Here is a 14,798-nt window from a genome sequence, read left to right on the forward strand (position 1 = left end):
ATTATTTGGAGTCATTGCTTAATCTAGACTGAAAGTCACTCTTGTTTTATAAAATAAATTTTACTTGTTCAAAAATTTGTGGGACTTTTTTTTAGATAACTAGATTAAACCTATTGATGTGGAAGGACTCCATATCTTATAACCTTGATAGATTTTATATGACTTCCAAAACATCAGAGATCACTTCAAATTTTGAAGTGATGGTCATAAACTTCTTTTTAGCTACTTCAAGATTTATGTTACAGTTTTTAAAATGTGGAGAATGTGAAATGAGTTTCAAGAAAAAAATAATTAGGGAGGAAAACCAACTTTAGAAAGTTTATATTATTAATTAATTGTTTGACATCAAACCACAGAGATAGATGCTACAATTATTTCTGCATCACTGGCTCACTGCCTTCATAAATGCTACTACAGAGTGCCAGCCACTGAAAGTGATTGCATTACTTTTCAAATTTCACTGTGTATTGCATGTTCATGGACAAATTCATCAACAATTAAACAAATTCTGAGTATATTTCATCTTAGAACAATGAAACATTTATTATTTAATATGCCTGAAAATCTAAAAAATGTTTGATGATTAAGTGAGCCATGAAGCTTCAATACCTTCATTACATCATTTTACATTACGTCCTGGGTAAAAATAAGACATGCTTTATCTGTAAAGCTGATCTAATGCATTCTCATGACTTTGAATGCCATGTATTTTCATACCCTCAGGTGTATATCTCCAGCACTAACTTGTTTTCATAGCTGCAAACTTATATATACAACTAGATATTTAATACATTTACATGGATATCTGACAGTGATCACAAATTTAAACATCCAGAACTGAATGCTATGTGGGTTAAGCCAAGAACTGTTTCTATTCTATTAATGACACTAATATTCAAAGAGTTTTTCAAACTAGAATCTTTTTTATAAATGATGAATTTTCAACTTTGTTATCTGAGAAATTTCAGAGTTCTATTGATCCAACCTCCTATATTTAGAATCATCCCCCTTCTGCTGCCTATTTTATTCAATATCTCCTACTAGATATACACTAAGTACTCATTAAATATTCACTGAAGAAATTAATATCCAGTGAATAGGTGGAGCATCTAATATAGTCAATTTATTGAATTATCTTCTTTGTATAATAAGATATTTGATTAACCTGTTTTACAGTTTTCTGTATGTGTTTATTAAAATATTTTATTTAAAATTTGTTTCAGGTTTATTGAGGTAAAATTAAAAATTAAATGATAAGATACTTAAAATGTACAACACGATGACTTGATATACGTATACATTACCCCAGTGAGTTAATTAACACATCCATCACCATACATATTTACTTTTTTGGTTTTGATGAGAACATTTAAGTTGTACTCTCAGCAAATTTCAATTATACAATACAGTGGTGTCAGCTATAGTCATCATGTTGTACAATAGATCCTCTGGCCTTATTCATCTTATAACTGAAATTTCATACCCTTTTAACAACCTCTCTTTATTTCCTCCAACCCCCAGCCAACAGCAGTCACTTTTCTACTCTCTGATTCTATGAGTTTAACTTAAAAACAAAATCCACATATAAGTGATACCATGCAGTATTAATTTTTCTATCTGACATTTCTTTTAGCATAATGCCCTTTAGTTTCATTCATACTGTTGCAAATAACAGAATCTCCTTCTTTTTAAAGGCTGAATAATATTTCATTGAATATATATACAATGAATATATATATATACACACAATATATTTACATATTTTCTTTATCCATTCATCTGTAGATGGACACTTAGGTTGTTTCCATAATACTGGAAATAATACTTTGTAAATAATACTGCTTTGTAACTAATACTTGGCTTCTGTAAATAATACTGCTATAATCATGGAAGTACAGATATCTCTGAGATAATGATTTCACTTCCATTGGATATATACACAAAAGTTCGATTATTGGATTATATGGTAGTTCTATTTTCCATTTCTTGAGGAATATCCATACTGTTTTCCATAGTGTCTGTGCCAATTTGCATTCCCACCAACTAGTGCACAAAGGTTCCCTTTTCTTCACATCCTGGCCAACACATATTATCTCTTGTTGTTTTGATGATAGCCATTGTAACAGGTTTGAGGTGATATTGTGGTTTTGATTTTCATTTTCCTGATGACTAGTGATTTTGAAAATCTTTTCATGTACCTGTTGGCCACCTGTATGTCTTTGGGAAAAAAGTCTATTTAGATCCTTTGTTTATTTTAAAGTTGGGTTATTTATTCTTTTGTTATTGAGGTATATGAGTTCCTTATATATTTTGGGTAATAACCCCTTGTTGGATATATGGTTTGCAAATTTTTCTCCCATTTCATAGGTTGTCTTTACATTTTATTGATGGTTTTCTTTACCATGAAGAAGCTTTTTAGTTTGAGTAATCCTGCCTTACTGTAATCCTACAGTTTTAAATAGAAAAGGAAACATTACACATATACATGTATATATATACATATATATATGTATAACTGTTTTTCCTCTCTTTCTCTTTGTTATATTTTTCTAATGATGAAAAGATCACTAATATTGAAATGACAGAATCATGACTCTCATCTTTAATTCAAGTTTCATTGAATGCACCTGTCAGAATAGTTTAGGTTGTGTTGCAAAACTCATTGGTTTGAAACAACATATGCTATGTTTTCACATGCACTACATGTATATCACAGGTTGACTGATGCAACTACTCTGCATTTTCCTTAGTCTAGGATCTATATTGACATAGCAGACAACATATGGAAATTACTTGTTTCCAAGGCAAAAGTTAGGGGGAAAAATGGTAGTGAAATTAGATTAGGTTTTTAAAGCTTCCCTCAGGAAATAAATACATGTCTTTCACTCTCATTTCACAGAACAAAATCCGTTACTTTGAAGAGGTAGGCAAGTTAAATTCTACCATGTTTCTGTGTGAAAACAAGAAAAAATCTTAATAAACAGCACCAATATTTACCAGAGTTTAATATTTACCTTCTGATCAAATAGTTGGTCCCCTATCCTTTACTCATGAGTATCCTTTACTCACCCCTATCATTTACTCAAAATACAACACCATGTCCTCACAGAAGCAATGAAAAATTCTTTTCAATTATGGTATCAATCTCAATGTCCAAGATGTCTGAATGATGTGAGGTATTATGTACTTATGCAACTCAGAGACCTATGAACTAAAAGACAAGGTATCTGCTCTCCAAGAGCCCACTTCCTACCCATGGATGTTGAGAAACCAAAAATGCTTTTAATGCTTCTAAAGTCAGTGTCCAAAATGATTAAAATTTTATTATCTAGAATATTCTAGAAGGCCATAAAACCAGGCACTATTTCCATCATTTCTCTGTGTGTCTTAAGTAAGAATACACAATGCATGTTATTTTACTCTCATGATAGATAGATATAGGTATATAGATATAATGTTACATATATATTTCAAACATTATTTTATACATGCTAGAGAGAGAGAGAGAGAGAGAAGAGAGGGAGGGAGGAGAGAAGAGAGGGAGGCCAGAAAATTTAGTTTTTTTCAGGTTGGGGAGACAGAATATGAAATATAATTCATTTTCCCTGCTTTACATAAGACATAGGCTTTCCATCATTGACCAAGAAAGACATTAGTTTCCTAAGCACATGACAGAAATAAAATATAGTCAGCTCATCAGCTATTAAATAAATATAAAATCAACTATTTTGTTACATGAATTACAAAGTTACCTCTATCACCAGTGTGATCTTATATATAGTGTCCATAAAATCATGATCGCAAATAATAATCAAAATTCCTTCCCCACTGCATATGTCAGGCAGTTTAGTCTCTGTTCCTCATGGTCCAGAAGTGGTAGCTATTAGGAACGATAACATTATCGTTCTCCTCATTGTTGTACAGTTAACATTTTTTTGAAACTTTTATCAGTTTCTTTTGAAACTAGAAAAATTAGTCTTCAGTAGTTATGCAGGGCATAGGCTTCTAGAGTACACTCATCTCACAGACTTAAATGTAGAAAAGGCAAGCACAGAATTCGTAGTTCCAATTGACAGTTTTAAATGTAAAATGTTTTCATTAAATACACCACAACATAAGAATAAAAAGTATTTTACAGGTAAGGAATTCTACCTCTGGACATATGTTTTCTGGCTTCTGTAAATTGAACAGACTCTAGGTGACAAAGTGATAATGCAATAACAAAACTATTTCACCTGCAATAACAAATGCCAAATTCTATTTCACCTGGCAATATTGTGGAAACTCTGTGGGCTATAACTACATCTGATAGAAATAGTATATTTTTAGTATATATAGTATAGTTACTCTGTTTTGCTACATATACTGTGGGTGTTCAGTGAAGAATCATGTAGAGTGTAGATCAGTCCATATGTTAGAGATGATGGTAATTTAAACTTGGATGGGTACAGTTCAGTAAGGAGATATATTGTGTATAGAATGAAGTGATTTACTGATTGATTGCATGTAGTAAAAACAGGGAGAGATTCTAGAGAGTCAGCAGCTTGATAAACTGGCTCAGGTGAGACTTTCTCCATCAGTTCATTAAAGAATTATATTCATAGGTGAATTCTTTATTGATGAGGACACTTTGATCATGTTGCAAACACTTGCTGATTGTTGGCCTCTTCAACCTCCCAAATGAATAACTTTGAGGCAATAAGCAGATATGGAAAAATTGCACATTCCATCACATACACATTATGCATCATTTTAGTGAAAAGTAGTATGTGTAAATAGAAGAGCCATAATCAGGCAAAGAGGAAATGAGTGTGTTTCTATACAGAAGTAAAGCTAACCTTTGAGTCCAGATTTTTTTTCTATTATAATACAGAACAGCCTCAATATCAGTTAACTAGAAAATTAGGTATTTTAGCCAAATTGTACTTACGTACTTAAACTGACATGGAGCATTAAGTTATTGAATTCTATTATCAACAAAGGCCTAGGAAGACATTATGTCTATACGATGCCAGAAATGCCAACTGAAAAGTAAAAGCAAACAAGTAAATTTATGGATCTATTTATTTATAATTACAAAAAACCTATTTGATTTCTTTCTTCCCAGTTTGAAATAAAGCCAGTTTTATTTTAGCAATCAACACCTCAGGGTTTGTGGCTATTCTTGCTGTTTGTGTTCTTATCATGTCAAGAGTTAAAAGGATTCTACATAAAATAGCTCTTTAGATAGAAATAGTTTCTCAGGGATTTTAGAGTGAGAGCTTTTTGAAACTTTTCTATCTATAAAAAAGTAGTAGCCTATATCTGAATGATTGCCTCAGAATTCTATGTTAAAGTTGTGATTAAATTAAATTCAGACTATTACAGGATTTTATTAAATAAAGTTTATGAGAAGCAGATAATAAATGTATATTTAATGGCACACAGATCAGTATTGACAAGTAAAGGGCTCAGTTAGGCAGTAATTCATCAAATGTCTTCTAAAAGGATATTACTAACTACCTCACATTTTGATTTTTTTTTAAAAAATCAAATAACCAATAATTACAATTCAGAGACACCCAACATGAAGTAATATTACATGGTTATTTGGGAGGCAGTAAAAATGTGTAATGAGAAAACAAACTACCATAAGAAAAAAAGGAGAGGTAATAATTCAGTCTTTTTACAATATGATGTTAGAATGATGAGTTTATAAGAAGGCAGAAGTACAGCATTCCTTGGTTTAAGAGTAAGATCAATTCTGAAATATATGTTAGCTAGATGTAGTAGGCAGTTCAAAATAAATCTGTCTAAAAGAGAACTAACCTCTCATAGGAAAATAAATGTGTGTGACATTCATAGGCTTCATAGGCTTTATGTGGTGACAGACTGGTGGGCTCAGTTTACTTAGTTGAATCCCAGTAGATCAACAGGGATTGAAAATTATTTAATGACTGTCAGTTTAAAAATTCACTAATAAAATATAGTATACTAATGGTGAAAAGTGTACACATTTGAAGTTCTTAAGTAGGTAGGGAGTTCATCTTTGCCTTCCTTCCTAAATTCTCCAGAGGTGTGCTTATAGCAATATGCTTTCAGTTAAAGCCTGAAAGGCCGAGGATGTAAGGCATTTAGAGGAGATAATTTCTACTTTAGGAGATTGCCCTTTACTGTTAGAGCCATCCCCAGGATGATCGTTCAGTGTGCTGGTACTCCTTATAACAGGAAGAGATTTCTAAAGCCACTTTCTTCAATAGAAGAAAAAAAATCATCCATCTGTGCTCAGCACTTTGTTCTTACCTCTACTTTAGCTTAGGTTATATCATCTTGTGTTGGACTATTTACATGTAATTATCCATTACAATATGGTGAACATTTGAAGAGGAGGGAACAGATTTTGTGTGGTTTGGATTGGTTTCTATGCTGATGTTCCTAGTGTCTATTAAAGGGCCTACCAACTAGAAGGCTGGTATTCTTCAACGTATATGAAGAAAAACAGGGAAAAACGAAAGTAGGAAGGAGGGGAGGAGAGAAATGGAAGGCAGGTGCTGTTCTAGGATTATGTCCCTGCAAGACGTTCTTGTAGGTACTTGATAATAGTCAATTGAAATCATTTTAAGGGTAATATTACTTCAAACAATGATTGCCTCAAAACCTTTGAGCTCATATCATGTAGCCATGCAAATAACATAGCTTTACATAGCTTTTACAGCAGAAAGTAAAATGCAAGTACATCTTCTTAGCTTAACTGTAAATAAAAACAGTTTTCTTAGATGGTGATACAATTGGAAAGTGGAAAAATATAGACATAATTTAGTTGATTATATGTAATACTATATATTAGTTTTGTAAATTCCCCTCATGAATAGTTTTCTAGAGTATATTTGTTTTTTTCTCTACTATTAAATTGACATGCAATGTTTGTATATCCATTGGTATCTTTCATGGTATAACATAGTATAAGTAACCAATGCATATTATTTGGAGTATGAGAGTAGGATACAGAATTCTAGAAACTGATACTACAAAGATGGGTCCCTGTGACTATGTTTTCTAATTCTAATGCTTCCTAATCATTTCAGAAAGGGATAATAATAGCTATCATTTTTAAATGCCTAAATTTTTATAGTCATAATAGAAAAGTATCAATTCAGTTATTTTCCCACTTTAATGGAATAATAATATTTTAAAATATATTGCCACTATCTAAAATACAATGTTCATTAGCAGAAAAATAACCATGTGGCAGACAAGGTGTTACATTTTGCATACAAATATAAAATCCTTAGATACTCCTGGAAGATAGATATTTACCCTACTTTGATTTGTAATTTACCCTACTTGGAAAACCAAGACTCAGAGTAGTTAAGTAATATGTTAAGGTGATAAGACTTTAATGATTTGCAAAGCTCAAGTGCAGACACAAATATGTCTGACTTCAGAGCATACACATTTTTACTACATTGTCTCTCATCACATTATATATTTGGACTATATATTGTGACCAAATCTATATAATAGGTCTACATTTTCTGAGAGAAATATAAGTCAGAGCAGATAATATTAAACACTGATTTTTTTGATGTTAGAACCACATGCTGTATTACGGAATTCTCAAGTATATATAAAAGAGAGGTTGACATTGGAGATCCTCTGGGTTCATATAAAATGATTACATTACTTACCTCTTTTGGGAGGAACTATTTATTTTAATTTCTTAATTATTAATGATGCAAAAATTTGAGCATATTTTGTCTTTATTATTAAAAGGAATTTAAAATATTTTTAATTTCTAGGTTTGAATATTAAATAATGCTATTTTATATTTATATATATAAAATAGAATGCGTAAGATCCTTCCTACCTCTGTCCTGAAACACATTGTATTGGAAGTCAGATGCCCTAATCATGAAATTAAATAGAACATGAGAATCTTGGCTAATGGAGGTCATTAATCTTTCACATTATACTGTATAATAGTTAAGAGCAAGGCACAGAATGTGTATTAGCCAGGTTCAAAGCTTGGTTCTAACACACACTAAGTTCTTCTTTTCGAGTCTCTGTGCCACCTTTTCTTCATCTACACAGGGGAAGAATAATAATATCTAAATCCTTTTGTAGAAAAAGATAATAAGGGGCAGAGGTATTAGACCATATCCAAGGAAAAAGAAAAAACAGGCCAGAGTTATATTAAAATTGTAGTCTATGTAAATCCAAAGGTCATAAATTTTCAATTATATCATTCTGCATCATAAGAAATAGGATGAAGGGGATGGGGGTGGAGAGGAGAAAAAAGGGGACAGGCATGGGAAGAAGAGAGCAACAAAACAGAGGAGGAAACGAGGAATAAAAAACAGAAGAGAAGGAGAAAGGAGTAATGGAAGAGAAAGAAGATATTGTTACTTGCTTACACATGAAATTCTGAAAACTGCCATTAGGCCATTTTAAGGCAGGTGCTATTCTCATTTTACAGATGAGCAAATTAAGGCATAAATATGCTAAATCGCATGTACAAGGTGAAGTATTAAAAGTGGCAAACTCAGACATTAAGAATTCTCAAATTTTCTAACTGAAGTATTAAAAGTACAGTTTTTATGAAATCTTACTACCCTATTATTCTCTCTACAGTTTTCTGGTGAACATTGGTATTTTTATCATTAAAAGGATAGGAGAATTTTTGAGTACTTTATTTTATTCATAAGAAGCCTTTAAAAAACTTTTGAGAATTTTTACTTAGCGTATATAGGTGATAGAGGGCTCTTGAGGTCAAGTTCCTTGAAGAAAAGATTAAAGAAAAAAGAATGTGATGATATTGGAAATGTTTATCAACCCTAACATTTTAGAGTTCTTTCCTTGCTCTTGAATCATCCACTTGTCACTAGATAAGCTTCTGACATTTTAAAAAATAGAAGTGAGACAGGAATAGTTAGCAACTGGAAATTATTCCATTTTACACTGTTAAATTTTTAAAATGTATTTTTCATATACATTTTTGATGTTCCAAAAAATAATTAAGGTGATATTTAACAATATTTTTAAAAAATATGCTCTCCATTTTCATCATTCTTTATAGTTATATTATTTTAATTATTCATGGGAAATAACTACATCAGTTAAATATTTCCATCTGCATTTCTTTCTTTATGAAGGGCTTGTTAGCCTTTGTAATCAGAACATGACTATTTGTTAGTAAATTATACACAGTACAAAGTTGAATTCTATACATTTTTGTTGGGAGCAAGCCGAGAGGAATTTGGGCATTCAGTAGAATGATTTAATTAAATGTCCTTTTCTATGAATATATTTACATTTATTTGATTGATAATTAGATTTAGAAAATAGTAAAAAGTACTTTCAAATATCATACTCCTCCATCCAAAAACTGTCACTGCTAAACATGAGTGCATTATCAAATCCATATATCCCTTGAACAGGCATCGATTTATTCAGTAAATATTGGTTAAACCCTTTCTTTGGGCCAAGCACTGTTTTAAATGTTGGAGATACAGGAGTGAAAATACCCAAAGCCCTGATTTTGTGAAACTGGAATAATAGGGGTAGACCAAATAATAACCAAAATGAAAAAAAGGAAAATAAGCAGTATGTTAAATAGTGATAAGTGTTAGCAAAGAAGTAGAACAGGGAAGAGTAATAGAGGATACTGGCAGATTTTGCAATTTTACACAGGTAAAGGGCCCCAAGGAAAAAGTGACAGGTAAGTAAAGACCTAAAGGAAGAGACTGACTAGTTCTGAGTAGGGAATGATATTATCTGACATGATTTTAACAGGCTAGTTCTGGTTGCTATGTAGAGAATATATTGAATGTGCTAAGGACAGAGCAGAGGAAAGATTTAGAAGTGCAGGCATTTAGAGGTGGTGAAAATTTGTCAGTCTGGATATATTTGAAAGTATCAAAGAAGATGGATTGTATGTGGGCTGTGAGATTAAGAGATGAGTCATGATGCCTCTAAGTGTTTGGTTTGAGCTATTTGAAAGATGTAGTTGCTACTTGTTGATTTGGAAAACTCTGTGGAAAATTTTTTTGGGAAGACCAAGCGCTCAGTTTTAGATACACCAAGTTTGAAATGCCTAGTAAACATCCAAGTAGATGGATAGATAGATGGATGAATACACAGATACATAGATAAATACACAGATAGATACATACATAGATAAATGGATTTGTATTTCGGGGAAAAGAATAAGCTGTAGTTTTATGTTTATGAGTTATCAATATGCAGATGATATTTAAAGCTATAGGACTCCATAAAGTAAATGACTAAAGATGTGGAAAAGTCCTGATGACTGAGTTGGTGACAGTCCACACCTAATAAGTCAGATAATGAAGAAGCAGCAGGAGAAAAGGGAGAAGCCAATGATATGGGTTTTTAAAAAATGTGTGTGTTATTCTGGAACTCAAAGAGCAAACATGTTTTCAGGAGAAGGATGTGCTTAGCAGTGGCAGATGTTGACCATATACTAAGTAAGTGAAGCATGAGAACCGACCTTTGGATTTAGCAAGGTATTTATTACTGCCTCACTGGTGACCTCAGCAAGTTCATATTCTGAGAAGTGATAGAGGCAAATGCCTGAATACAGTGGGTTCAGTATAGAATGAGAAGAGGAAAATGTGTACAGACAACATGAACACAATGAAAGTAAGGAGAGAAATGGGATAGAAGCTGGAGAAGATAATGAAGGCAGTAGAAGGATTTGTGGTTCTTTGGGGTGTGTGTTTGTGTGTGTGTGTAAGTAAAAGAACATGATTCAATATGTTTTCTTTAATCCAAGGAATTCATTTAATGTTTTTGTCTTATGAATATCTTGAGTAAATACTTTGTCCATTCTGAAGTTAAAGTTATAATATCTAGATGCAAACAAAATTTCTGAGATCAGCATATATTACTAAAATACATACATCCTACTCATATTTGAAAATTCATATCTAACATAAGCATTATACCAGATCATGTCAATAGGCAATTGTCAAGAAGTCAAATTTACAGACTGTGCCAGTATCACGAGTTTCATCACTTATTTTTTCTTGGATTTGTATGCAGATTAAATTTCTCTTTCCAAGTGATTATTAAATTAAAAAAATTAGTTTCCCTATTACGTTCAAGACACTATGCTAAATGTGTTACATATCTTACTCTTCACTATAGGCTTACAAAATAGATTTTATTAACCTATGTTCTAAATAAGAGTCCTGGGGATCAGCAATTCAGTGACTTTCCCAAGCCTTTGATAAATATGACTGATGTAGCAGGGATTCAGTCCAGGTATACTTAGTTCCAAAATATATGACCTTCAACCTTGACTACTTTATAACATTATAGTTACTGAAAGACAGGGACTAATTTATAAGCAACACTTCTTTTGTATACTGGGTAGAACCAAGTCTAATGAGAGGCAATTAACATGACCTTACTCTTAATATAGCTGTTAATTTGTCCAAGAAAAAAACAATATATTGGACAACAAACAAAATGTTTCTCATGTTTACAATCATTAAGCAAAAAAAACAGTAAACTAATCCAGATTATTTTTTCTTTTAAATGTCTTGCCATTATTATGAGACACTATTATGAGACATTATTTATGAGACAGTTTTAAATTACAAAGCTAAAACAAGACAAAACAAAATTTGTGCTGCTGACAAGTCAGAGATTTGGATGCAGTAGGTTGCACATCAGATGGTGTTGATTGTGCAATAAAGTCTGTGAGGAATCCAAAATTAATCTCTAGCTAGTCTACTGAGTTTCCCTAAAGGTTTGCCACTGGAGATGCAATTACCAGGACTCTTACAGTTCAAGTGTAACCAAATCCTTACCTCGAAAGAATGATGGCTTTCTGCATGCTTAAATTTTGTGCAGTTTAATTAATACCTAAAAATGTAAAGCTCCATGTCTTAGCTTCAAATAAAATCTCAAAAACAGAAATGTTAAATGTACTAGGAAAATAATTAGTAGCCCAACATTTTCTCATTACTTTAAAGAGATTTTGTGTCAACATTTAGACACATATCAGAAAAGACACAACCAGCCTCATTTTAGAATTTTGGTCTTTGGAAATCCTTGACCAGTATAATATCTATTCCACTTATTGTTTTATTCCCCTTCATTTCATTGTATTTTCCTTCTAAGTTTTAAATTTTCAGTAGTGAGAAACTGCAAACATCAACAACCTCTGGATGATAATTTTATTTTTAAAATCCTATGGATGTAGAAAAAAAACTTATGGTTACCAGGGGATAAGGCGGGGGGGATAAATTGGGAGATTGGGATTGACATATACACACTACTATTTATAAAATAGATAACTAATAAGAACCTGCTTTGTAGCACAGGGAACTCTATTCAATACTCTGTAATGGCCTATATGGGAAAATAATCTAAATAAAAAAGAGTGGATATATGTATATGTATAACTGATTCACATTGCTGTACACCTGAAACTAACAAAACATTGTAAATCAGCTATACTTCAATTAAAAAAAAAGTCTTATTCCTGTATGATATAAAAATACATTTTACTGAGATACTTAAATGGTAACATGCCTGAAGTTTATAATTTAAAGTTCTATTATACATAATTCATATTTATCATTTATACATGGCCCCAGTGGTACTATAGAAAAGAATATGATTTCGAGTTGCAAAGAAATGGTTTTGAATTTCATATTTGCCACATATGACCTACATGAACTTGTAAAAGGTCTGTATTTTTCATTTCCATATGTAAATAAAAGTTAATATTACACGAGTAATAGGCTGGTCATAGTGTTATAATTACTAAATAAGAAAGTATTATTATCTTCTTGGCAATTAAAAGCAAGTAAACAATTTCTTCTCTTTTCCTCTTATCTAGAAACACAGCTAGAGCATAGATAAATGGAATCAGTGATTGAACTTTAATTTTAGAACAACAGAAAAAAACTTATTCAACCTGTCTGTAAAGCAAAATAAAGATATGTTTTATTAAAAATGTCAATCTTTCTCATAATAAATTGAAATACTAATGTTTTTTCAAACTTTAGGAAAACTGAAAATGACTGGAATATTGTACATACACATGTATATCTACAATACACACATATATTTGTTTTTTTAATTTTGTAACCTAGGAAGTATATATCTTATCTTTCCTTAGTGAAACATTGATATGTGATATGAATATAGAGGAACAGCATATTAAGCAAGACTTTTTTTTAGGAACTTAAACATTGTAGTTTTGAAATGAGTTAACTTTTCATAAAAAGTGAAATGGTTATATTTCAAGACAGTTAAATCAATTATAAATAATTTTCAAATGACTAGATTTTATCACATATGCTAAATATTACTTTTAATAACTTTGGGGCCTTTTGCTTGCTGTTTTCTACAAACACTATTAAGACTGAAAATTTGAATATGCAAGGAAGTGCATGAATAGAAAGACATTTTGTCATGTAGGCTGAGAAGGTGAGCACTAAAATTTTACCTGCTGCCAATGGCCAATGTTAGGAGGAAAACGAAAACCTAATAATTATTAGCTACCATTTAAATTGAGTATGAAAATTCAATGAATATTTTCTACTGAAACAAAGTATATAAAGTATACTTTAAAGTATATTATAAAGTATCCATCCCACTCATCTTAAAATTAATATTAAAATCCAGAAATACATTTTGGTATTGCCTTATCAGCATTAAGCAAGTGATCAGTAATCTTTGGGGCAAAAAAGAGAATTTTAAATAAATAAATGAAACTCACCTTGTCCACAATACATATCTGCTTTCTGGTTTGAGCATCAAGTATTTCAATCTCAAAGTGAGTAGTTTTTGAATGTTTAACTGCTGGAGTTGATCTTAGAGGGCCTGCTGAGAGTATAAATTGCGACAAAGAGTGAAAATTTCTCAGGTCATTCTTCAGTATGGACCGTGTAGCTCCTGGGGAAGTTAATTCTCTCTTGCGTTCTGAAGCAAGGAACTTGTGCCTTTTGAACATTGTGTGAACTACCAGGAGAATCTGTCTTGTCAACAGGAGACACTTGCAAGTGTGTTCCCTTCAAACAAGTTAAATACTGCTGGTGAAACCTGGAAAGGTCAAGTGGCATGCAATTCCAAGAGTTCAGTTTTATTTAGCAGGCTTGAAAACAATGACTGATCTCTTTCTATATATAACACACTATTGTGAATTGCTGCAATGTAGATTACTTGACCAGCATTGGAATTATTTCTAGCTTTCTCCTTTTATCTCTGCTTCTTAATATGGCCAGTAGTATCTGAAATTCCAAAGTAAGATAAGAATAGACAAGAGTTTTATCTCTGAATTCTGGATACACTAATCTTTAAACACATATATTATTATTCACACATTCACATGTAGATGTATTTAAAATTAGCTTATTGCTATCTTATAGTTAGATTTTAAAATACCTAGTACATTATTACATAACAACATTTTTTGGTAAATGCTGCCTAGGATAAAGATTTGTGCCATGTTTTGAATACACACATATACATCTGATAGAAAGCAGACAAGTTCTTCATTCCATACAGGGAGTAGAAAAATGGCAAATCATCTATGAGATTGGAATATATAGAGAGGAACTTTATAATTTAAGGAAAAGGAAGTAAACCTTATTTTAACATTTTTATGCACATTACATCATAAGGAGATCATTAAGTTTATATACAAAATCAGTACTAAACATCACATTTATCACAAAACTAGGTTATGGCAAATTCAAATAATCTCAGAATGAACACTGAAAAGTGATAAATAAATTAGAAAGAAGGGTTTGTGAAAGATTCCTGGTACTCTGAGACCT

At 31.6% G+C, this 14,798-nt stretch overlaps 1 protein-coding gene across 1 annotated transcript in view; it reads right to left on the reverse strand.

Annotated features, from left to right (window-relative positions):
- TECRL (trans-2,3-enoyl-CoA reductase like) overlaps window positions 1-13,972 on the reverse strand; it is a gene marked incomplete at both ends in the record, with an annotated part of 91,687 nt that extends 77,715 nt beyond the window's left edge. The window contains one exon of the mRNA XM_079920493.1: window positions 13,739-13,972. Within this exon, the coding sequence (XP_079776619.1) occupies window positions 13,739-13,972 (234 nt within the window). The remainder of the gene's footprint in view (window positions 1-13,738) is intronic.
- Between the last annotated feature and the right edge of the window lie 826 nt (window positions 13,973-14,798).

Source organism: Stenella coeruleoalba, assembly GCF_951394435.1.
Source record: "Stenella coeruleoalba genome assembly, chromosome: 4".
Taxonomy (NCBI): domain Eukaryota; kingdom Metazoa; phylum Chordata; class Mammalia; order Artiodactyla; family Delphinidae; genus Stenella; species Stenella coeruleoalba.